Source organism: Dendropsophus ebraccatus, chromosome 3, assembly GCF_027789765.1.
Source record: "Dendropsophus ebraccatus isolate aDenEbr1 chromosome 3, aDenEbr1.pat, whole genome shotgun sequence".
NCBI classification, from domain to species: domain Eukaryota; kingdom Metazoa; phylum Chordata; class Amphibia; order Anura; family Hylidae; genus Dendropsophus; species Dendropsophus ebraccatus.
The window spans coordinates 192594470-192621025 of record NC_091456.1 but is presented as its reverse complement, the minus strand read 5'-3'; the positions used below and the strand labels follow the sequence as shown (position 1 = coordinate 192621025).

The window sequence follows — 26556 nt, the reverse complement described above, 5'->3', positions numbered from 1 at the left end:
GTATACCTGTACTGTATAGTTATGGGGTCCTGTATACCTGTAGGGTATAGTTTGGTAGCACCTATGGTCACAGGGGGGCATACTGGTTGGCACCGCAAGATCTTTGATTAAAGAGTGCTACCCTACATACTACTTGGGTATATACAGTATATGTGTATATATATATATATATATATGCGGCCATAGTTCCTTAGCGTGCACTCGTCGGTGAGGCACCAACCCCCTCCACAGACACTTGACAGCTGTTGCGACTGTCAGTCAAAGCTGGTAAGTGAGGTGAGAAGCAGCTGTCCGGCGCCTGTGGAGGGGGTCGGCACGAGGAGTGCGCGCTAATGGACTATGGCTGCATGAAAGTTGTAGAAGAAGAAAGAAGTCAGGAAACGGGTGAGTGTCCTCCTCTGTCTCCTCTATGAAGAGGTTTTGTATATTACTAGACCGCACTGTCACCCCCCCCCCGCGCCGGATCAAAGACTAAATGTCCTCTTGTATGCGACCAAACACTATTTACAGCAGCCTGGGCTGGGGGGGGGGGGGGGAGCTGAAGAGGCCATACATACAGACATATATATATACACATACATACATACAGTCACATATATACACACATACAGTCACATATATACACACACATACATACAGTCACATATATATACACACACATACATGCAGTCACATATATACACACATACAGTCACATATATACACACACATACATACAGTCACATATATATACACACATACATACAGTCACATATATACACACATACATACAGTCACATATATACACACACACATACACACAGTCACATATATATATATATATATATATATATATATATATATACACATACATACAGTCATATATATACATACAGTAACATATATACACACACATACATACAGTCACATATATACACACACATACATACAGTCACATATATACACACTAGGGATAAGCGAACTTTTGAAAAGTTTGGTTCGGTTCGATCCGGCGAACTTTCGTAAAGTTCGGATATGTCCGAACCGAACCAAAAACGAACCTTGCTCTAACGGCTGAATAATTGCAGCTACAATAGTGGGAGTGTGATAGGGTTTAGTTTCGTTTAGTTGCAGTTGATATTACAATGAAAAAGTGGGGGGAAAAAAGTGCAAAAATAATGAGAAAAAAAATTAATTATAGAAATAATAATAAAATATAGTAAATAAAAGTGCCAAAATACTGACAAAAAATATTGAAAAAAAAGCTTACAAGTAGGATGCGGCAGCACGTGATTGCACCCAGGCCAGTATTGTTGAGAAGAGACAAGTTGATCAGCAGGAGGAGGCAGCAGTTGATTGATTCCAGTCCAGTATTATTGAGGAGAGGCTACTTGAGGAGGAGGAGGAAGCAGTTGATTGATTCCAGGCCAGTATTATGGAGGAGAGGCTACTTGAGGAGGAGGAGGCAGCAGTTGATTGATTCCAGGCCAGTATAATTAAAAACAGACTACTTGAGGAGCAGGAGGAGGCAGCAGTTGATCGATTCCAGGCCAGTATTATGGAGGAGAGACTTTTTTGATTGCGGGCAGCTAGACGGGTGTGACGGCAACCAGCAGAGCACAATCGGACAGCTTTTGTGGGGCGCTGACTTAGCGTCACCTAGAACAGCTGATCACAAACAAACAAACAAACTTTTAAAAAAAAATGTTTAAGTTTTTTTTAAACTTTTTTGGTTGCGGGTGGCTAAACGGGTGTGACGGCAACCAGCAGAGCACAAACGGACAGTTTTTGTGGGGCGCTGACTTAGCGTCACCTAGAACAGCTTATCACAAACAAACTTTTTTTTTTTTTTGAAGTTTTTTATAACTTTTTTGCTTGCGGCTATATGCGGTTAAGGGCACCCAGCAGAGCAGCAACGTCTAGCGTCTCCTCTCAGTCACGGAACAGTAGCTGGTACAATGCTACGTGTACTGAGTGACTCTTCTCACTTTTCTCTCCCTATTTCTTTTTTTATCTCCCTATCTCTCCCTAGATATCACAATTTTTGAGTTAGATGCCTCTCTCTCCCTCTCTCTACCTAACTCTTGATTTCTCAGCCTCTTTCACTATGTATGAGCTTATCAAGCCTTCCCTGGATCTTACGTTTTTTTTTTTTAATCTTCCTCTCTCCGGCTTCTCTCACAAACAATATATACTCCTTCTCTATCTCTCCCTGTACTTATCCAGTTGTTTGGATATGTAACCTATGTGTTTTCCCTCTCTGCCTAACGTACACCTCCTCTCTCTCTGCAGTCTAGACACACAATGAGAAAGAGCATGGACGCTCAGGCACTTCCTGTTCCTGGAGTGACGTCACACACCTTGATATTCACATAATAACAGGATACAAAGGATTATAGGAGTAATAATTCCTTATATCCTCTTCCATTCTGGGAAAACAATACAGTTTTGCGACGCCGTTGCGATTTTAACGAACTTCGTAACAAACTTTTTGAAAGTTCGGTTCGGTACTTTTTGCAAAGTTCGTAACGAATCTGGTTCGTAACGGTTCGGTTCGCTCATCCCTAATACACACACATACATACAGTCACATATATACACACACACATACAGACATACAGTCACATATATACACACACATACATACATACAGTCACATATATACATACATACAGTCACATATATACACACACATACAGTCACATATATACACACACACATACAGTCACATATATACACACACATACATACAGTCACATATATACACACACATACATACAGTGACATATATATACACACACACACATACAGTCACATATATACACACACATACACGCAGTCACATATATACACACACATACAGTCACATAAATACACACACATATATACAGTCACATATATACACACACACATACAGTCACACACACACTCACCGGCCACTTTATTAGGTACACCATGCTAGTAACGGGTTGGACCCCCTTTTGCCTTCAGAACTGCCTCAATTCTTGGTGGCATAGATACAACAAGGTGCTGGAAGTTCCTCAGAGATTTTGGTCCATATTGACCTGATGGCATCACACAGTTGCCGCAGATTTGTCGGCTGCACATCCATGATGCGAATCTCCCGTTCCACCACATCCCAAAGATGCTCTATTGGACTGAGATCTGGTGACTGTGGAGACCATTTGACTACAGTGAACTCATTGTCATGTTCAAGCAGAAATCGAGACTCCTCAGACCAGGCAACGTTTTTCCAATCTTCTACTGTCCAATTTCGATGAGCTTGTGCAAATTGTAGCCTCAGTTTCCTGTTCTTAGCTGAGCGGAGTGGCACCCGGTGTGGTCTTCTGCTGCTGTAGCCCATCTCTGTACTGTGCGGTCAGAGATGCTCTTCTGCCTACCTTGGTTGTAACGGTTGGCTATTTGAGTCACTGTTGCCTTTCTATCAGCTCGAACCAGTCTGCCCATTCTCCTCTGACCTCTGGCATCAACAAGGCATTTCCGCCCACAGAACTGCCGCTCACTGGATGTTTTTTCTTTTTCGGACCATTCTCTATAAACCCTAGAGATTGTTGTGTGTGAAAATCCCAGTAGATCAGCAGTTTCTGAAATACTCAGACCAGCCCTTCTGGCACCAACAACCATGCCACGTTCAAAGGCACTCACATCACCTTTCTTCCCCATACTGATTCTCGGTTTGAACTGCAGGAGATTGTCTTGACCATGTCTACATGACTAAATGCACTGAGTTGCCGCCATGTGATTGGCTGATTAGAAATTAAGTGGTAACGTGCAGTTGGACAGGTGTACCTAATAAAGTGGCCGGTGAGTGTATACACACAGATACATACAGTCACATATATACACACACACACACATACAGTCACATATATACACACACACACACATACATACATACATACAGTCACATATATATATATACACACATACACGCAGTCACATATATATATATATATATATATATATATATATACACACACACACACACACACACATACACACAGTCACATTTATACACACACACATACATACAGTCACATATATACACACACACATACATACAGTCACATATATACACACTAGGGATGAGCGAACTTTTGAAAAGTTCAGTTCAGTTCGATCCGGCGAACTTACGTGAATTTCGGATCGGTCCGAACTGAACCGAAAACGAACCTTGCTCTAACGGCTGAATAATTGCAGCTACAATAGTGGGAGTGTGATAGGGTTTAGTTTCGTTTAGTTGCAGTTGATATTACAATGAAAAAATGGGGGGGGGGGAAGTGCAAAAATAATGAGAAAAAAAAAATTAATTATAGAAATAATAATAAAATATAGTAAATAAAAGTGCCAAAATACTGACAAAAATATTGAAAAAAAAAGCTTACAAGGAGGATGCGGCAGCACGTGATTGCACCCAGGCCAGTATTGTTGAGAAGAGACAAGTTGATCAGCAGGAGGAGGCAGCAGTTGATTGATTCCAGTCCAGTATTATTGAGGAGAGGCTACTTGAGGAGGATGAGGCAACAGTTGATCGATTCCAGGCCAGTATTGCGGGGTAATAGACGGACTTGACGGCAACCAGCAGAGCACAAACGGACAGCTTTTGTGGGGTGCTGACTTAGCGTCACCTAGAACAGCTGATCACAAACAAACAAACTTTTTTTTATTTATTTTTTTGAAGTTTTTTTAAACTTTTTTGCTTGCGGCTATACGCGGTTAACAGCACCCAGCAGAGCAGCAACGTCTAGTGTCTCCTCTCAGTCACGGAACAGTAGCTGGTACAATGCTACGTGTACTGAGTGACTCTTCTCACTTTTCTCTCCCTATTTCTTTTTTTTATCTCCCTATCTCTCCCTAGATATCACAATTTTTGAGTTAGATGCCTCTCTCTCCCTCTCTCTACCTAACTCTTGATTTCTCAGCCTCTTTCACTATGTATGAGCTTATCAAGCCTTCCCTGGATCTTACGTTTTTTTTTTTATCTTCCTCTCTCCTGCTTCTCTCACAAACAATATATACTCCTTCTCTATCTCTCCCTGTACTTATCCAGTTGTTTGGATATGTAACCTATGTGTTTTCCCTCTCTGCCTAACGTACACCTCCTCTCTCTCTCTGCAGTCTAGACACACAATGAGACAGAGCATGGACGCTCAGGCACTTCCTGTTCCTGGAGTGACGTCACACACCTTGATATTCACATAATAACAGGATACAAAGGATTATAGGAGTAATAATTCCTTATATCCTCTTCCATTCTGGGAAAACAATACAGTTTTGCGACGCCGTTGCGATTTTAACAAACTTCGTAACAAACTTTTTGAAAGTTCGGTTCGGTACCGAACCGAACTTTTTGCAAAGTTCGTAACGAATCTGGTTCGTAACGGTTCGGTTCGCTCATCCCTAATACACACACATACATACAGTCACATATATACACACACACACACATACATACAGTCACATATATACACACACATACATACAGTCACATATATACACACACACATACATACATACAGTCACATATACACACACATACAGTCACATATATACACACACATACATACAGTCACATATATACACACACACATACATACATACAGTCACATATACACACACACATACAGTCACATATATACACACACATACATACAGTCACATATATACACACACATACATACAGTCACATATATACACACACACACATACAGTCACATATATACACACACATACATACAGTCACATATATACACACACACACATACAGACATACAGTCACATATATATACACACACACACACACATACAGTCACATATATACACACACACATACAGTCACATATATACACACACATACATACAGTCACATATATACACACACACACACATACAGTCACATATATACACACACATACATACAGTCACATATATACACACACACACATACAGACATACAGTCACATATATACACACACACACACATATACAGTCACATATATACACACACACATACATACAGTCACATATATACACACACATACAGACGTAGAGTCACATATATACACACACACGCACACATACAGTCACACATATATATAAATATATATACACACATACATACAGTCAAGAGAGTGTACGGTAAAGCTGTTATATTTTTATATCACTGGGACTCAGTCATCCTTTCCTCTGCACCAGCACCTATACACAATAGCCGCACATCTTGGGTTATTTTTTTCCCCTTTCTGTGGGTGTCGGTACCGATACTCCGGGTGGGTCAATTGCCAATCAAGACTACTGTGACAAGAGCCCAAGGGGCCCACTACAACCCGGCAGGTCACCCACCATTTTGGGGAGTACAGCCAGCCACATAACAAAGCAGGTACCAACCCCACACCTGTGTGCTGGACTAGCACTGGCGTCACCACTGTCCCATCACTGGCTGAGCTGTACAACAAAGCTGATAACATCCACCAATCACCACATCGGCATCACAGTGATAGATGATGCCGGGAACTCTGATCTCGGTTCTGTAGCACATCCTCCTTATTTACAGACTGTGCATGGAAGGTGGGAATAAGCCCGGAGTGTTACAGCTTCATTGTTGGGACATGTATAATACTGCGGCCGCCATGTTTGTGTCTCTTACATCTATCTCACTCGGAAGCTTCATCCTCCTCCTCCCCCTCCTATATACATAGACTTCTATGGATAGCATGTAACGTGACCCCTAAGTGAGCTTGTCTTGTCTTTTAAGGTATATTTGGCGGTCTATTTCTCCATGGAGGAGTGGGAGTATGTAGAAGGACACAAGGATCAGTACAAGGATGTGATGCTGGAGGATCAGCAGCCCCTCCCATCAGCAGGTAATACCAGGGCGCCCCCCCCCCCTTACACACTCACACACACACTCACACACACACACTCACACACAGTTCAGCCCTGGGGAAGGAAGGGGGGCTTTTATCAGGATTCGGGTTATTAGGAAGAAGCAGGGTGTGTATTATGGCATAGATAATAAGAGATAATAAAAGATAATAAGAGATAATAAGATATAATAAAAGATAATAAGAGATAATGTTCAAACGAATACAAAATAATCATTCAGTGACTCACAGGTGCTGTTTTCTTTGATCTACGGCACCGTTTTCCTTTTCGTCTCCATGCGGCCCGGACCACCAGGATGATTTCTTGCAGCTACAATTCGTCTCCTCAGAACCTGCCAGACAGACATCTCAGGCTCCGCACTTATCCAGCAACTTCCTTCCCTTTTCCCTCCTATAGGCTCCTAAACTATAGTAATTCTGCTGCTGGGTGCAGTAAAGTCTGCAAGGTGAGACCTCCACTACACTGACATACAGGATGCTGGGAAAGCTGGGTGACCTCCATCACACTGACATACAGGATACTGGGAAAGCTGGGTGACCTCCATCACACTGACATACAGGATACTGGGAAAGCTGTGTGACCTCCATTACACTGACATACAGGATGCTGGGAAAGCGGTGTGACCTCCATTACACTGACATACAGGATACTGGGAAAGCTGGGTAAACTAAATTACACTGACATACAGGATACTGGGAGAGCTGGGTGACCTCCATTATACACTGACATACAAGATGCTGGGAGAGCTGGGTGACCTCCATTACAATGACATACAGGATACTGGGAGAGCTGTGGGACCTCTACTACACTGACATACAGGATGCTGGGAAAGCTGGGTGACCTCCATTATACTAAGTACCAGATGCTCGGAAAATTGTGTGACCTCCATTATACACTGCTATACAGGATGCTGGGAAAGCTGTATGGCCTCCATTACACTGACATACAGGATACTGGGAAAGCTGGGTGACCTCCATTACAATGACATACAGGATACTAGGAAAGCTGGGTGACCTCCACTACACTTACATACAGGATGCTGGGAAAGCTGTGTGACCTCCATCACACTGACATACAGGATACTGGGAAAGCTGTGTGACCTCCATTACACTGACATACAGGTTGCTGGGAAAGCTGGGTGACCTCCACTACACTTACATACTGGATGCTGGGAAAGCTGTGTGACCTCCATCACACTGACATACAGGATACTGGGAAAGATGTGTGACCTCCATTACACTGACATACAGTATGCTGGGAGAGCTGTGTGACCTCCATCACACTGACATACAGGATACTGGGAGAGCTGAGTGACCTCCATTACACTGACATACAGTATGCTGGGAAAGCTGTGTGACCTCCATTACACTGACATACAGGATGCTGTGAAAGCTGGGTGACCTCCATTACACACTGACATACAGGATACTGGGAAAGCTGGGTGACCTCCATTACACACTGACATATAGGATGCTGGGAAAGCTGTGTGACTTCCATTATACTGACATGCAGGATGCTGGAAAAGCTGTGTGACCTCCATTATACTGACATACAGGATGCTGGGAAAGCTGGGTGACCTCCATTTTGCTGACATACAGGATGCTGAAAAAGCTGGATTACCACCCCCTGTAATCCCCCCTGTGCTGTCCCCATTGCCCCCCCCAATAGTAATAATCCCCTCTGCTCCCCCTGCATTGCCAAACACACACACACACACACAAAAAACATTATACTCACCTTATTCTGGCATAGGAGTCCCTTTCTCTTCTTCTCTAGCCTGCGAGGAGCAGGCCGCTGCCGCCCCTGCACACATCTCTCTCCAGCAAACGCAGTGAAATGACGTCATTGCGCTGCTGGAGGGAGAAGATGTCTGCAGTGCAGGTCCAGGCGGTCCGGGGGCGGAGCTACGGGAGGTCCGGGGCGGAGGGCAGTATTGCCAGGTGATGGGGCAGAGGGGCAGGTGATGGGGCGAGCTAGCTAGCAGGCGGCCGGCCGGGGGTGCGCGCAGCTAAGTGGAGTCTGGGGGGTGCCACCAGCGCCCCCTAGCTGTCGGCGCCCCTGTGCGGTCGCCTGGCCTGCCCTCCTCTAGAAACGGCCCTGGGTAATACACATCACTATATACACACGTGCGGCACTTGATAAGTTCAGTGGACACTTATCTGAGATTAGAGATGAATAAAAAGCCGCTTTTAAGGCCGTCTTAGATGGCCGACTCTCACTGTCTCTCTGCTAGATCGGCGATCGCTTACAGAGCCTATTAGATGGATCAGTCGTGTGGGCGGGGCAGAACAGACATCATTAGTGATGTCCGTGCAGGCTTTGCTTTAAAGAAGTAAAATAATAAAGATAATACTTACCTCTCCTCGCTCCCCTGGTGTCCTCCTGCCTTGTCTCTGTGTCCCCCGCTGACTCCAGCCGCCGCTGACACTTCGGAACCCGTCTCTGCAGTCACAGCTGTTCAGCCAGGGGCGGAGCTAATGTCTCATGGGCCCTGGTGCAAGAGGCAAGAGGTCAACTTGCCCCCCCCCCCAAGCAATGCCACCACTTCAAACGCTACTCCCAATCACAATGTGCTTGTCATGGCAGCCAGAGGCCTATTGAAGGCTTCCAGACCTGCTGTGACTGAATCTATGCAGTGTACAGCGCCAGAAGCAGATGGCGCCATTCACTGCATAGTGGCCGTGCTGAGTTACTGCAGCTCAGTTCCTGATACAATGTTTTGAAGCTGCAGTAACTCAGCCTAGCCGCTACATAGGGGGGGAAGCCAGTTACTTTGTGCCCCATTCATGGTGCAGAACAGCTGATCAGTGGGGTTTTGGGACCATGATCACATATTGATATCCTATCCTGAGGACCGGCCAATATAGTATCCATAGTATCCAATCCCCCATATAGTGCCCCACATAGTAGCCAATCCCCCCATATAGTGCCCCACATAGTAGCCAATCCCCCCATATAGTGCCCCACATAGTAGCCAATGCCCCCATATAGTGCCCCACATAGTAGCCAATCCCCCCATATAGTGCCCCACATAGTAGCCAATCCCCCATATAGTGCCCCACATAGTAGCCAATCCCCCCATATAGTGCCCCACATAGTAGCCAATCCCCCATATAGTGCCCCACATAGTAGCCAATCCCCATATAGTGCCCCACATAGTAGAAAATCCCCCCATATAGTGCCCCACATAGTAGCCAATGCCCCATATAGTGCCCCACATAGTAGCCAATGCCCCATATAGTGCCCCACATAGTAGCCAATCTCCCATATAGTGCCCAACATAGTAGCCAATAACCCCATATAGTGCCCAAATACGGATGAATTTATACGGACCACAGAGTAAAAATAGTGGGAGATTTTGCGGTCCAGAAGACTTACTGAACATGTGAATAAGGGCCCTATTCCACCGGACGATTATAGTTTGCATAATCGTTAACGATTAACGATCTCAAACGACCGCTATTGCGAAAGACCTGAAAACGTTCACTCATTTCCATGGAACGATAATCGTTAGTTATGATCATAATTGCGATCGTTTTTTCTTTGCTATTTATTCGCTATTGCGTTCGTATCTATTGCGTACGACTGAATGATTTCTTTTTCAATGCGAACGATTTGCAAACGTTTTGCGAACGAGCAACGATAAAAATAGGTCCAGGTCTTATAAAGCGATCAACGATTTCTCGTTCGGTCGTTAATTGTTAACTGCATTTCAACCGAACGATTATCGTTTAGATTCGAACGATTTAACGATAATCTGAACGATAATTGTCTGGTGGAATAGGGCCCTAAGGGTCCTTTTACACGGAACGATTGATCGTACGAATTTGCACGATAACGGTTGAATTCGAACGATAATCATACGTGTAAACACAGCGAACGATTAAATGATGAGCAAAAAATCGTTCATTTTGATCTTTCAACATGTTCTCAAATCATCGTTGATCGTTCGCAAAAAATTTGCAGATCGTACAGTGTAAACAGTCTTTTAATGATTTCCCCTATGTGTGAGATAGGCTAAGCGTTCGCAAAACGATCGCAAAGCGATCGCAATGTGAATATTCCGTACGATGTATCGTTCCATCTAAACGCCAATTGTTCTAAAAAAAAAATAGTTCATTCAAAATCGTCAATCGCGCGATCGGGCGAATTATCGCTCAGTGTAAAAGTACCATAAGGCCTAATACTGGGTTTATGCGGAGAGATCGTGTGAATTTGCACAATAACGATCGAATTCGTACGATAATCGTACGTGTAAACGCGGCGAACGATCGAACGACGATCGAAAAATCGTTCATTTTGATCTTTTAACAGGTTCATAAATCGTTGTTCGTCGTTCGCAAAAAATTAGCAGTTTGTTCCGTGTAAACAGTCGTTCACTGATTTTACCTATGTGCGAGAACGATCGCAAAACATTCGCACATCGAATTTTCTGTACGATATATCGTACCATCTAAACGCTGATCGTTATAAAAAAATTTGTTACTTCGAAATCGTTAATCGTACGATCGGGCGAATTATCGCTCCATGTAAACTTAGCATAAGGCCGGGTTCACGATGCATTTTTTACAGTCCGTTTTTTTTTTCCATCATCTTTTGCAAACCAAAAAAGGACTGAAAAACGGATTAAAACCACGTTTTTTTGTGTACGCTAAAAAAAATGCATTTTTATCTGTTTTTTACTATGGAAGTTAATGGAAAAATTGATCAAAACGGAGGCACACAAACGCTAAACGCATTTTGCTAAAAAAAAAAAAACGACTGCAAAAACACAGTGTGAACCCAGCCTAAAGCAGCTTGGCTTCAAACTTACACTAGGGGAGGATTTTGCGCAAGAAACTAAAATTTGCACATTATAAATCTAATGAAAACAAGTTAATAGAACCCCTCCCCCCCTTTGCAAACATTGAAGAAAGGTTCAGGCATTGGAAACTGATGTAAACTAGCGCAAAACCATTAAAAAGTCTCGCAGAGATATTTATGAAGTGCACAAAATCTCCTTATTATTAAGTACAAAAAAATCTCCTTATATCCAAAACACAATGATAAATGTCGCCTATGGAGGAGATTTATCAAACATGGTGTAAAGTGAAGCTGGCTCAGTTGCCCCTAGCAACCAATCAGATTCCACCTTTCATTTTCCAAAGAGTCTGTGAAGAATGAAAGGTGGAATCTGATTGGTTGCTAGGGGCAACCGAGCCAGTCTGACTTTACACCATGATTGATAAATCTCCCCGATGTGTTTAGATTTTTAAGATTTCCATCAGCAGCTTCTCACCTGACTCAGCAGACAAAGCCGAATCCCCAATAAAGCCCCCTTCACACGTCCGGAAAAACCATCCGGATTTCCGACCCATAGACTTCAATTAGTCACGGACATGCGATGCCCTGGCCCCTGGGGGCCACTTCCGCAGTGCTGGTGTGATGAGCGGGCAATGACTGGGACAGCTGCAGGGGTTATACTTGTCACGGTATAGGCCTGAGGGCGGCACAGCTGTAGGGCCGGTCTGTGGAATCTGCGGGTGATGATGGGCATGCGATTCTTCGCTGCACTTAGTCAGGGCACCAGTTAGTGGACACCAATGCCAGGGTTCAGTAACAGCGGTTTTATTGTAGATGAGGTAACTAGTAGCAACAGTTCTGTCCGGATGCAACCGGGTATATAGCAGGCTTTGACAAATAAAGCAGGAGTGGTGCTGCATAGGCTGTGAGAATACGTGCCGGATGATGGGAGTAGGAGTATGAGAGAAATAGCGTTGCTGGGTGGATTAGCTTGAGAATAATACTTGCTGTGAATCCTTGTAGCGATGAGGAGAGATAATGGAATGACACCCAGATGAGAGAGAAGACTCTGGACACTTGAGCAGGCAGATACAGCCGCAGACTTGAATACAGCAGAGCACTCGATCCACACTTCTAGTGGTGAAGTGGGAGCTGCAGAGAAGAAGTCCAACTCCTCTGAGGTAGGAGAGGGACGACACACACCCTCCTTGCTTGGAAGCAGGGGGAAGACTAACTTGTTAGGAGGAAGTGGGAGGTCACATGGTTGCTCCTCGCCAGAGCTAGTCGGCCATTGGAGGAACCATGGTTACAGGGCACTGGCACGGTCACGTGATCAACAGCCTTGCATACCACTGTACAATGCAATAGTACACAGGAATACACAAGAACATACATGAGAATGCACATTACCAGAGAATACTAGGGGAAAACCAGCAGCAGTTGCAGTGCAAACACTTACCAGAACAGGCATAGACACAGCAATAGAAATGGCCATAATAGGAGTAGTAGTCCTTGCGTGTTCTGGGACACTGCAGACACCCTTCCGGATTTTTCCAGAAGGGTGTCCGTTCAGGAAAAATGATCCGGAAAAAATAGGACATGTCCTATTTTTGTCCGGAATTCCGGCCCGGACGCCCCCATAGAAGTCTATGGGAGCGCCGGAATCGCGGGCACTTTCCTGATGTACATGTCCTGATTAAGAGCCACCCCTCCGCTGAGGCACCCGGACCTCAGGGCAGCCCGCCGCACCGATCCCCCAAGCCCACACCCCTTCTCGTACCTCTGCACTGTACTGCACGCCGCCCGCTCTCAACCCTCCCTCCAGAACCTCACCACCAGCAGGCCGCCCGCATCCAGCACTTTGCACTGCACTGCGAGCGGCACCCTGACCTGCCCCGATCACCCCCCCTGGACCTCAACCTTGCTGCCGCCATAGCTCCCAAATCCCCCTGGGGCTTACCGTATCAGACTCCTTGCCAGCCCCATCCCCGGACCGGAGCAGCGCCTAGCGACTTAGTGACGACCCCCCCGACCCCCCGCCGATCTCCAAATCAGGCCCGGACAGGTGAGATCCCCCCCCCCAGAACTAAAACTCCCATCATGACCTGTAGGAATTGCATGATGGGAGTTGTATTTCTGCAGCCTGTGGCCATCCAGGTTGCAGAACTACAACTCCCATCATGCCCGACTGACAGGTCATGATGGGAGTTGTACTTCTGCAGCTTGTGGCCATCCAGGTTGCAGAATTACAACTCCCATCATGACCTGCAACCTGGGTGGCCACAGACTGCAGAAGTACAACTCCCATCATGACCTGTCAGCCGGCCATGATGGGAGTTGTAGTTCTGCAAGCTGTGACCATCCAGTTGTAGAACTACAACTACATCATATCCTATTTTTTCCTTCTCATCAGGAAATTCTGAAGGCTTTTCCTGATGGTTTCCTGATGGTTTCCTGAAAGAAAAAACGGATTACTGTCAGGAAATCCTGATACTTTCCTGATGACATTTGAGGTCTCCTGATCAGGATTTCCTGACAGTAAAAACTGACACGGACGTGTGAATGGGGCCTAACATGGTGAATTGGGGTATGGGGTATTCCCCCCAAGAGCTAAAAAAATAAAATGCTCCCAAACCTAGCTGGCATTACTCCTTGTCTCCCGTTGAGCCGTCTCCCGTCTTTCTAGCTGCTTCCGCTCCACAGTTACAAGTTTTTTAAAAAGCCGATCTATATCCAACATGGCGCCGGCCAGAAAACTACATTTCCCATCATGCAATGCTTATGTCTAACTGGTACATGATGTAGCAGAGCTAGTATGCAGTAGATATATCAGAGTTGATTGAGCAGCATAGCAGAGTTGAATGAGCGACATAGCAGAGTTGAGTGAGCGATATAGCAGAGTTGAATGAGCGATATAGCAGAGTTGAATGAGCGATATAGCAGAGTTGAATGAGCGATATAGCAGAGTTGAATGAGCGGCATACAGAGTTGAATGAGCGGCATAGCAGAGTTGAATGAGCGACATAGTAGAGTTGAGCGAGCGATATAGCAGAGTTGAGTGAGCGGCATAGCAAAGTTTAGTGAGCAGCATAGTAGAGCTGAATGAACAGCATAGTAGAGCTGAATGAGTGATATGCTCATCAGGTCAGTTCCGGTTGGTTGGGGGAGGGGCGTATGGATGTTGGGTGCCGCAGGCGGTGACCGCTGGTCAGTTCAGATTTGGGGGGTGTCGGGTGCCGTGGGGGGGTGTCGGGTGCTGCGGGCGGCCACTGCTCATCAGTTCAGGTGAGGGGGGGGGGAGGTTGAGGGGGAGGAGGTGTCTGTTGCCGCAGGCGTCCGCTCATCAGTTCAAGTGCGGGGGGTGTCGGGTGCCGCATACGGCCACCGCTCAGCTGTTCAGGTGTGTGTGTGTGGGGGGGGGGTGTCGGGTGCCGCAGGCGGCCGCTCATCAGTTCAGGTGTGGGGGGTGTCGGGTGCCACCGCTCAGCAGCTCAGGTGTGTGTGTGTGGGAGGGGTGCCGGGTGCCGCAGGCAGCCGCTCATCAGTTCAGGTGCGGGGGGGGGGGGGGCCTTCAGAGAGGGAGACAGTGATCAGCAGCAGCAGCTGTCACTGTGTCACTGTCCTCCCTCTCTTCAGTGAGCTAGGCTAGAATCGCTAACCCGGCCCATTAAAGAGACTGAGGACACGTGATGCCGTCTCGGAGGGTCGGGGCCAGGAGCAGGGAGCGTGTTGGAGTGGACTGAGAGCTGATGATTCTATGCAAACGGTGGGGGTGGGGGCACCTAGATAACAGCAAAACTGTGCAGAATCCATAATAAATTTATATTGGAAAGATGGAAAGCTACGGGTGGGCAACGTATTAATGCAAAAATAATTTTGGGGGAATACCCCTTTAAGTAATTCTTGTGTCTATCACTCACTGCTGCTGATTTCATGGGGGTATGAATTGGCCTAGGCCGAAATATACTCCGGGGTATAATCTAGCCTAGGCCATTTTAACCCCGGGTATATTCTGGGCTGGGGGTATATACTCTGGCCTGTTACACCAGGTATAGTCTGGGCTGGGGGTATATACTCTGGCCTGTTACACCGGGTATAGTCTGGGCTGGGGGTATATACTCTGGCCTGTTACACTGGGTATAGTCTGGGCTGGGGGTATATACTCTGGCCTGTTACACCGGGTATAGTCTGGGCTGGGGGCAGGGGCGTAGCTAATGTCTCCTGGGCCCTGGTGCGAGAGGCCAACTTGGGCCCCCCCCCCCCCCCCTCCTTTCACGACCAAGTGATGCTATTGTTTGTGTGTGTGTGTGTGTGTGTGTGTATATATGTGTGTGTGTGTGTGTATGTATATATATATATATATATACACAGTGGTGCCTTGGATTATGAGCATAATTCGTTCCAGGACCGTGCTTGTAATCCAAATCCACTCTTAAACCAAAGCAAATTTTCCTATAAGAAATCATGTAAATGCAGACAATTGGTTCCACACCCCAAATATATTTATTATTCTGTACTGTACAGTAATGGAGAGGATGGGAAACACAAGGACTGACAGAGACTGCAGGGAGCATGAAGGAATGAGCAGGGCAGATGTGGGCACATACATGCAGCACTCTCTGTCCGGGGAGAGAGGGGTTACAGCTATGGAGAGATTACCCCCCCCACACACAGTCCTGTCCCCTGATGTAAGCCCCAGCCTGAAGGGGATCTGCTATGATTTGGAAGGTGTTTAGAGTACAGTGCTGTAGACCCCGCTATGCAGGCCATGCCCCTTCTCCACTTGCGCTCCCACCCAATACAGGAAGTTCTTAAACCAAAGCAATGCTCTTAAACCAAGTCACAATTTTGAAAAACTGTGAGCTCTTAAACCAAAACGCTCTTAAACGAAGTTACTCTTAAACCAAGGTACCACTGTATATTATATATATATATATATATATATATACACACACACACACACACACACACACACACACACACACCAAGACAGATATTACCTATTACTGCCATACTGTTACCGACCAAATCCTGTATACTGAGACCAATATTACCAGTAATACCAGTATATAGGGAGGAAACATTACCGCCACACCACAACCACTACCATCACCACCATATTGTTACTGACCAAATCCAGTACACTAAATCACCTCATCCAGTCATATAGAGGTGGCCCCAGCGCCACACAGGCTCTATACACCATATACATTACAGTGCAGTTATATCAGGTGACTCACAGGAGACGTCTTTTCTGATCAGAGTTCTTTCCTTTTCATCATCTTCTCCATCCGTCCTGGGCCATTATGAGAACTTCTCCGAGCCACGAATCCACAGAATCTGCCAGACAGACATATTAGGCTCCACACTCTGACACCATCTCCATCTCTCTACACACTGCACATCTGTACTGTCCCCTTTACACCCTCATTTAGTGGGTAGCCCTGGCTCTATGTGACCTCCTAATAATATATGCCCCCCTCTGTGTATTCCCTCTCCCCCTATGTTGCCCCCCCCAAATAGATGGCCCCCTCTACCCCCTCCCTTATAGATGGCCCCCTCTACCCCCTCCCTCCCTTATGGATGGTCCCCTCTCCCCCCACCCTCCCTTATAGATGGCCCCCTCTCCCCCCTCCCTTATAGATGGCCCCCTCTACCCCCTCCCTCCCTTATGGATGGTCCCCTCTCCCCCCACCCTCCCTTATAGATGGCCCCCTCTCCCCCCACCCTCCCTTATAGATGGCCCCCTCTCCCCCCACCCTCCCTTATAGATGGCCCCCTCTCCCCCCACCCTTATAGATGGTCCCCTTCCCCCCCTCCCTTATAGATGGTCCCCTTTCCCCCCCTCCCTTATAGATGGTCCCCTTCCTCCCTCCCTTATAGATGGTCCCCTTTCCCCCCTTTTATAGATGGCCCCCTCTCCCCCCACCCTCCCTTATAGATGGTCCCCTTTCCCCCCCTCCCTTATAGATGGTCCCCTTCCCCCCCCTCCCTTATAGATGGTCCCCTTTCCCCCCCTCCCTTATAGATGGTCCCCTTTCTCCCCCCACCCTCATAGATGGCCCCCTCCTTCCCCCCACCCTCATAGATGGCCCACTCCTTCCCCCCACCCTCATAGATGGCCCCCTCCTTCCCCCCACCCTCATAGATGGCCCCCTCCTTCCCCCCACCCTCATAGATGGCCCCCTCCTTCCCCTCCTTCCCCCCACCCTCATAGATGGCCCCCCTCCTTCCCCCCACCCTCATAGATGGCCCCCCTCCTTTCCCCCACCCTCATAGATGGCCCCCCTCCTTTCCCCCACCCTCATAGATGGCCCCCCTCCTTTCCCCCACCCTCATAGATGGCCCCCCTCCTTTCCCCCACCCTCATAGATGGCCCCCCTCCTTCCCCCCACCCTCATAGATGGCCCCCCTCTTTCCCCCCACCCTCATAGATGCCCCCCTCTTTCCCCCCACCCTCATAGATGCCCCCCTCTTTCCCCCCACCCTCATAGATGGCCCCCCTCTTTCCCCCCACCCTCATAGATGGCCCCCCTCTTTCCCCCCACCCTCATAGATGGCCCCCCTCCTTCCCCCCACCCTCATAGATGCCCCCCTCTTTCCCCCCACCCTCATAGATGGCCCCCCTCTTTCCCCCCACCCTCATAGATGGCCCCCCTCTTTCCCCCCACCCTCATAGATGCCCCCCTCTTTCCCCCCACCCTCATAGATGGCCCCCCTCCTTCCCCCCCACCCTCATAGATGCCCCCCTCTTTCCCCCCACCCTCATAGATGCCCCCCTCCTTTCCCCCCACCCTCATAGATGCCCCCCTCCTTTCCCCCCACCCTCATAGATGCCCCCCTCCTTTCCCCCCACCCTCATAGATGCCCCCCTCCTTTCCCCCCACCCGTACAGGCTGATAAAAAAAACAAAACTTAACTCACCTGACATCGCGCTCCCACGTTGATCCTCACTCCTCCTGGTCTGTCCTCGGCTGCTGCGCGGCTGCCGGGGGTGTCGCGTCTTATCCCCGGCAGCACGCGCATCCCAGAACTCCCTGCGCGCCGGAAACCGGAAGTCAGGGCCCAAGGCGCGCAGGGAGTTCTGGGATGCGCGCGCTGCCGGGGGTAAGACGCGACACCCCCGGCAGCCGCGCAGCAGCCGTGGGAGAGACGGAGCCAGACTCTTGTGACCGCAAGCAAAACAATGCTTGCGGTCACAAGAGTGATTGATCGGGGGGCCCCGCGGGCCCCCCTTGTGGCGGGCCCGGTCGCGGCGGCGACCCCCGCGACCACGGTGGCTACGCCACTGGCTGGGGGTATATACTCTGGCCTGTTACACCGGGTATAGTCTGGGCTGGGGGTATATACTCTGGCCTGTTACACCGGGTATAGTCTGGGCTGGGGGTATATACTCTGTTACACCGGGTATAGTCTGGGCTGGGGGTATATACTCTGGCCTGTTACACCGGGTATAGTCTGGACTGGGGGTATATACTCTGGCCTGTTACACCGGGTATAGTCTGGGCTGGGGGTATATACTCTGGCCCATACCTCCCAACCGTCCCGGATTCCGCGGGACAGTCCCGTTTTCGGGGTTCTGTCCCGCGGTCCCGGAATGGCCCCCCGTGTCCCGCATTACATGTGGCCCCAGCGAAAAAAACAATAAACCAGTAACTCACCTGTCCTCCGGTCCCAGCAGCTCCTCTCCCGGCAGAGCGCGCACTCCCGTCATCCTCCGGGGCGGGCAGCGGGGTACAGAGACACTGACTGTACCGGAAGTGATTCATGAGAGGCTGCAGGTCACTTCCGGCACAGTCAGTGACTCTGTACCCCGCTGCCCGCCCCGGAGGATGACGGGAGTGCGCGCTCTGCTGGGAGAGGAGCTGCTGGGACCGGCGGACAGGTGAGTTACTGGTTTATTGTTTTTTTCGCTGGGGCCACACTAATAGGGGGTATTGGCTACTATGTGGGGCACTATATGGGGGCATAGGCTACTATGTGGGCACTATATGGGCATTGGCTACTATGTGGGGCACTATATGGGCATTGGCTACTATGTGGGGCACTATATGGGGGATTGGCTACCATGTGGGGCACTATATGGGCATTGGCTACTATGTGGGGCACTATATGGGGGATTGGCTACTATGTGGGCATATATTGGGGCATTGGCTACTATGTGGGCACTATATGGGGGATTGGCTACTATATGGGGCACTATATGGAGGGATTGGCTACTATGTGGGGCATATATGGGGGATTGGCTACTATATGGGGCCCTATATGGGGGGATTGGCTACTATGTGGGGCATATATGGGGGATTGGCTACTATGTGGGGCACTATATGGGGGATTGGCTACTATGTGGGCACTATATGGGGGATTGGCTACTATGTGGGGCATATATGGGGGATTGGCTACTATATGGGGCCCTATATGGGGGGATTGGCTACTATGTGGGGCATATATGGGGGATTTTCTACTATGTGGGGCACTATATGGGGGATTGGCTACTATGTGAGCACTATATGGGGGATTGGCTACTATGTGGGGCACTATATGGGGGATTGGCTACTATGTGGGGCACTATATGGGGGATTGGCTACTATGTGAGCACTATATGGGGGATTGGCTACTATGCGGGGCACTATATGGGGGATTGGCTACTATGTGGGACACTATATGGGGCATTGGCTACTATGTGGGGCACGATATGGGGGCATTGGCTACTGAGTGGGGCATATATGGGGGATTGGCTACTATGTGGGGCGCTATATGGGGGCATTGGCTACTATGTGGGGCATATATGGATGATTGGCTACTATGTGGGGCGCTATATGGGGGCATTGGCTACTATGTGGGGCACTATATGGGGGATTGGCTACTATGTGGGGCATATATGGGGGATTGGCTACTATATGGGGCACTATATGGGTGGATTGGCTACTATGTGGGGCATATATGGGGGATTGGCTACTATGTGGGGCACTATATGGGGGATTGGATTCTATGTGGGATGTGGGGCACTATGTGTGGGATTGGACACTATGTGGGGCTATATGGGGGGGATTGGATACTATGTGGGGCACTATAATGGGGGATTGGATACTATATAGGGCATTTTTGGCAGGATTGGATAATGTATAGGGCACTATTCAGTCAGCAGCATGTGGTGACTGTAGGGGCGTGGCTATGGAGGGTTGCTATGGGGGCGTGGCTATGGAGGGTTGCTATGGGGGCCTGTTACACCGGGTATAGTCTGGGCTGGGGGTATATACTCTGGCCTGTTACATCGGGTATAGTCTGGGCTGGGGGTATATACTCCGGCCTGTTACACCGGGTATAGTCTGGGCTGGGGGTATATACTCTGTTACACCGGGTATAGTCTGGGCTGGGGGTATATACTCTGTTACACCGGATATAGTCTGGGCTGGGGGTATATACTCTGGCCTGTTACAGCGGATATAGTCTGGGCTGGGGGTATATACTCTGTTACACCGGATATAGTCTGGGCTGGGGGTATATACTCTGGCCTGTTACAGCGGATATAGTCTGGGCTGGGGGTATATACTCTGTTACACCGGATATAGTCTGGGCTGGGGGTATATACTCTGGCCTGTTACAGCGGATATAGTCTGGGCTGGGGGTATATACTCTGGCCTGTTACATCGGGTATAGTCTGGGCTGGGGGTATATACTCTGGCCTGTTACATCGGGTATAGTCTGGGCTGGGGGTATATACTCTGGCCTGTTACACCAGGTATAGTCTGGGCTGGGGGTATATACTCTGGCCTGTTACACCGGGTATAGTCTGGGCTGGGGGTATATACTCTGGCCTGTTACACCAGGTATAGTCTGGGCTGGGGGTATATACTCTGGCCTGTTACATCGGGTATAGTCTGGGCTGGGGGTATATACTCTGTTACACCGGGTATAGTCTGGGCTGGGGGTATATACTCTGTTACACCGGGTATAGTCTGGGCTGGGGGTATATACTCTGGCCTGTTACATCGGGTATAGTCTGGGCTGGGGGTATATACTCTGGCCTGTTACACCGGGTATAGTCTGGGCTGGGGTATATACTCTGGCCTGTTACATCGGGTATAGTCTGGGCTGGGGGTATATACTCTGGCCTGTTACACCGGGTATAGTCTGGGCTGGGGGTATATACTCTGGCCTGTTACACCGGGTATAGTCTGGGCTGGGGGTATATACTCTGGCCTGTTACACCGGGTATAGTCTGGGCTGGGGGTATATACTCTGCCCTGTTACATCGGGTATAGTCTGGGCTGGGGGTATATACTCTGGCCTGTTACACCGGGTATAGTCTGGGCTGGGGGTATATACTCTGGCCTGTTACACCGGGTATAGTCTGGGCTGGGGGTATATACTCTGGCCTGTTACACCGGGTATAGTCTGGGCTGGGGGTATATACTCAAGCCTGTTACACCGGGTATAGTCTGGGCTGGGGGTATATACTCTGGCCTGTTACACCGGGTATAGTCTGGGCTGGGGGTATATACTCTGGCCTGTTACACCGGGTATAGTCTGGGCTGGGGGTATATACTCTGGCCTGTTACACCGGGTATAGTCTGGGCTGGGGGTATATACTCTGGCCTGTTACACCGGGTATAGTCTGGGCTGGGGGTATATACTCTGGCCTGTTACATCGGGTATAGTCTGGGCTGGGGGTATATACTCTGGCCTGTTACACCGGGTATAGTCTGGGCTGGGGGTATATACTCTGGCCTGTTACACCGGGGATAGTCTGGGCTGGGGGGATATACTCTGGCCTGTTACATCGGGTATAGTCTGGGCTGGGGGTATATACTCTGGCCTGTTACACCGGGTATAGTCTGGGCTGGGGGTATATACTCTGGCCTGTTACACCGGGTATAGTCTGGGCTGGGGGTATATACTCTGTTACACCGGATATAGTCTGGGCTGGGCAGTGGAGGATTAAATGTACCCTGGGCCCCGGGCTGTCCACCCAACCTGCCTTCCCCCGCTCAATCCGCCCAAATCTTCCACATTATAATCCGCTAGAGCCCCCCCCCCATGCTGTCCCCAATAAACACTGCCTGCCTCCCCTCCCTGCTGGCCCCAATAAACATAATGTTTGGTCCCTTGCTGCTCCCCCAGTAAGCATTGCCCACCCCACCTCCACTGCCCCCAATAAACATATTGGAGGGTGCTAATCTAAAGGGGAGGTCACAGCAGCACAGAGGATGTCAGGAGAGGAGGGTGCTGATCTATAGGAGAGGTCCGAGCAGCACAGAGGATGTCAGGAGAGGAGTGTGCTGATCTATAGGAGAGGTCCAAGCAGCACAGAGGATGTCAGGAGAGGAGGGTGCTAATCTATTGGAGAAGTCCGAGCAGCACAGAGGATGTCAGGAGAGGAGGGCGCTGATCTATAGGAGGGGTCCGAGCAGCACAGAGGATGTCAAGAGAGGAGGGTGCTGATCTATAGGAGGGGTCCGAGCAGCACAGAGGATGTCAGGAGAGGAGGGCGCTGATCTTATAGCTGAGGTCGCAGGGTGCCAGCAGCACAGAGGATGTCAGGAAAGGAGGGTGCTGATCTTATAGGGGAGGTCACAGCAGCACAGAGCATGTCAGCTGGACCCCTCTTCCCCCCCTTATAGATGGCCCCCCTCTTCCCTATTCCCCCCTTATAGATGGTCCCCCTCTTCCCCCTTATAGATGGCCCCCCTCTTCCCCCCCTTATAGATGGTCCCCCTCTTCCTCCCCCTATAGATGGCCCCCCTCTTCCCCCCCTTATAGATGGTCCCCCTCTTCCCCCTTATAGATGGCCCCCCTCTTCCCCCCCTTATAGATGGTCCCCCTCTTCCTCCCCCTATAGATGGTCCCCCTCTTCCTCCCCTTATAGATGGTCCCCCTCTTCCTCCCCCTATAGATGGTCCCCCTCTTCCTCCCCTTATAGATGGTCCCCCTCTTCCTCCCCCTATAGATGGTCCCCTTCTTCCTCCCCTTATAGATGGTCCCCTTCTTCCTCCCCTTATAGATGGTCCCCCTCTTCCCTATTCCCCCTTATAGATGGTCCCCCTTATAGATGGGGAGTTCTCTGATGCGCGCGCTGCCGGGGATAGGACGGGACACCCCCGGCAGCCGCGCATCAGCCGTGGCAGTGCAGTGGCGGATTATAATGTGGGTGCCCAAACCGCCCATATTATAATCCACCACTGGGGCTGGGGGTATATTCTGGCCTGTTACACCGGGAGGAGCCATCTGCGGCAAAGCATCCTGGGAGAGGGGAGATCAGTACTCAGTGTGGGCGGGAACTGGGCGACCGCAGCATAGGAATAGTGAGGAGAGAAGAGGGGGGGAATCACCACCTATCGAGGCTCACCCTGGCTGCCAGGCAGCATAACATATGGGGTACCCCTCCCCCCCCCAGGACGAATGGAATATTTAATTTAACCCAATAAAGTTTAGAACTCCTCCCCTAGAAGGTATATAACAGAGACTATGATCTGGGCCTACCAAACATTACTAACATTATCTTATTAAATAATAATAACCCATCTTTCTTCTTGGCAGCTGAGTGTCCCCGGAGATCAGAGGGACATCAGATATCTCCAGATATTACAGCAGATGGTCAGATCACACAAGATACATATGAAGAACCTTCTATTACCCCAGATATACCCCCAGCCCCTCACAGCAAAGATCTGCCATCTCATCCTTCTATACAAGTCCTGGCTACTGATTCACCAGAGATTAACCACAATAAGGAGAAGAGATTTTCATGTTCAGAATGTGAAAGATGTTTTATACTAAAATCACAACTCATGCAACATCAAAAAACGCACACAAAAAAGAACCCATTTTCATGCTCAGAATGTGGAAAATGTTTTGCTTTTAAATCAATGCTCACTATACATGAAAGAACTCATACGGGAGAGAAGCCATATTCATGTTCGGAATGTGGAAAATGTTTTACTTCGAAATCACAGCTAACTATACATAAAAGTACCCATACGGGAGAGAAGCCATTTTCATGTTCAGAATGTGGGAAATGTTTTACATCGAAATCAACACTCAAATTACATAAACTAACTCATACGGGAGAGAAGCCATTTTCATGTTCAGAATGTGGGAAATGTTTTACATCGAAATCAACACTCAAAATACATAAACGAACTCATACGGGAGAGAAGCCATTTTCATGTTCGGAATGTGGAAAATGTTTTACTTTAAAATCAACGCTCACTTTACATGAAAGAACTCATACAGGAGAGAAGCCATTTTCATGTTCGGAATGTGGAAAATGTTTTACTTTTAAATCAACGCTCACTATACATGAAAGAACTCATACAGGAGAGAAGCCATATTCATGTTCTGAATGTGGAAAATGTTTTGCTTTGAAATCAAGCCTCACTGCACATGAAAGAACTCATACGGGAGAGAAGCCATTTTCATGTTCAGAATGTGGAAAATGTTTTGCTGTTAAATCAAACCTCACTTCACATGAAAGAACTCATACTGGGGAAAAGCTATTTTCATGTTCAGAATATGAAAAAAGTTTTGTTTTTAAATCAATGCCCTCTTTACATGAAATAACTCATATGGGGCAGAAGCCATTTTCATGTTCAGAATCTGAAACAAGGTTTACTTATAAATCACACCTTAATAGTCACACAAGGGAGAAGCCATTTTCATGTTCAGAATGTGGAAAATGTTTTTCTAATAAATCAATTCTTTATACTCATCAAAGAATTCACACAGGGGAGAAGCCATTTTCATGTTCAGAATGTGGGAAATGTTTTTCTAAGAAATCACATCTTTATAGACATCAAAGAATTCACACAGGGGAGAAGCCGTTTTCATGTTCAGAATGTGGAAAATGTTTTACTCAAAAAGGTCATTTTTTAAAACATCAAACAATTCACACAGGGAAAAAGCCATTTTCATGTTCTGAATGTGGAAAATGTTTTGCTTTTAAATCAGCGCTCACTATACATGAAAGAACTCATACGGGAGAAAAGTTATTTTCATGTTCAGAATGTGGCAAATGTTTTGCTCAAAAAACCCATCTCACCGTACATGAAAGGACTCATACAGGAGAAAAGCCATTTTCATGTTCAGAATGTGGAGAATGTTTTGCTTTGAAAGCAAAGCTCACTGTACATGAAAGAACTCATACAGGAGAGAAGCCATTTTCATGTTCGGAATGTGGAAAAAGTTTCCTTGTTAAATCAAGGCTTTCTGTACATGAAAGAACTCATACAGGGGAGAAGCCATTTTCATGTTCAGAATGTGGAAAATGTTTTGCTTTGAAATCAATCCTCACATTACATGAAAGAACTCATACGGGAGAGAAGCCATTTTCATGTTCAGAATGTGGAAAACGTTTTTCTACTAAATCATATGTTTATCGCCATCAAAGAATTCACACAGTGGAGAAGCCATTTTCATGTTCAGAATGTGGGAAATGTTTTGCTTTTAAATCAGGGCTCACTATACACGAAAGAAATCATACAGGAGAGAAGCCATTTTCATGTTTGGAATGTGGAAAATAAATTTCTTTTAAATTAGCGCTCACTTCACATGAAAGAACTCATACAGGAGAGAAGCCATTTTCATGTTCAGAATGTGGAAAATGTTTCACTAAGAAATGTAATCTTATTACTCATAAAAAGATTCACTCCAGGGAGAAGCCGGTTCATAGCGCTCAATGATCACTCACACGTCTGTTATCCAAAGAGCAAATCTAATCCAGATACCACAGCTATGTATTCCCCATGTGTATAGGAGATCTGGCGGTAATACAGATATCATATACCACAGCTCCAAACTTATATACGAGTAGTCACAGTGCAGCCAGGAGGTCACGGATGAGGAGGTGACTTTATGATACGACGGTTCAGCAGGTATTATCTCCTTTAT

At 47.9% G+C, this 26556-nt stretch overlaps 1 protein-coding gene across 1 annotated transcript; it reads left to right on the top strand.

Annotated features, from left to right (window-relative positions):
* The first annotated feature begins 332 nt into the window (after nucleotides 1-332).
* LOC138786637 (oocyte zinc finger protein XlCOF7.1-like) lies at nucleotides 333-26348 on the top strand. The gene is made up of 5 exons (XM_069963618.1): nucleotides 333-384; nucleotides 24310-24874; nucleotides 24977-25851; nucleotides 25900-26094; nucleotides 26206-26348. The coding sequence occupies exons 1-5, from the start codon at nucleotides 333-335 to the stop codon at nucleotides 26346-26348; spliced, it is 1830 nt and encodes a 609-aa protein (XP_069819719.1).
* The last annotated feature ends 208 nt before the right edge of the window (nucleotides 26349-26556 follow it).

Bases quoted from the DNA above. Each gene is read 5' to 3' on its own strand.
- LOC138786637 (XM_069963618.1), top strand. From the start codon at position 333: ATGGACTATGGCTGCATGAAAGTTGTAGAAGAAGAAAGAAGTCAGGAA. The intron at 24,875-24,976 runs GCTCACTTTACA...TATACATGAAAG, and splicing joins TGTTTTACTTTAAAATCAAC to AACTCATACAGGAGAGAAGC. The intron at 25,852-25,899 runs GTTTCCTTGTTA...GAACTCATACAG, and splicing joins ATGTTCGGAATGTGGAAAAA to GGGAGAAGCCATTTTCATGT.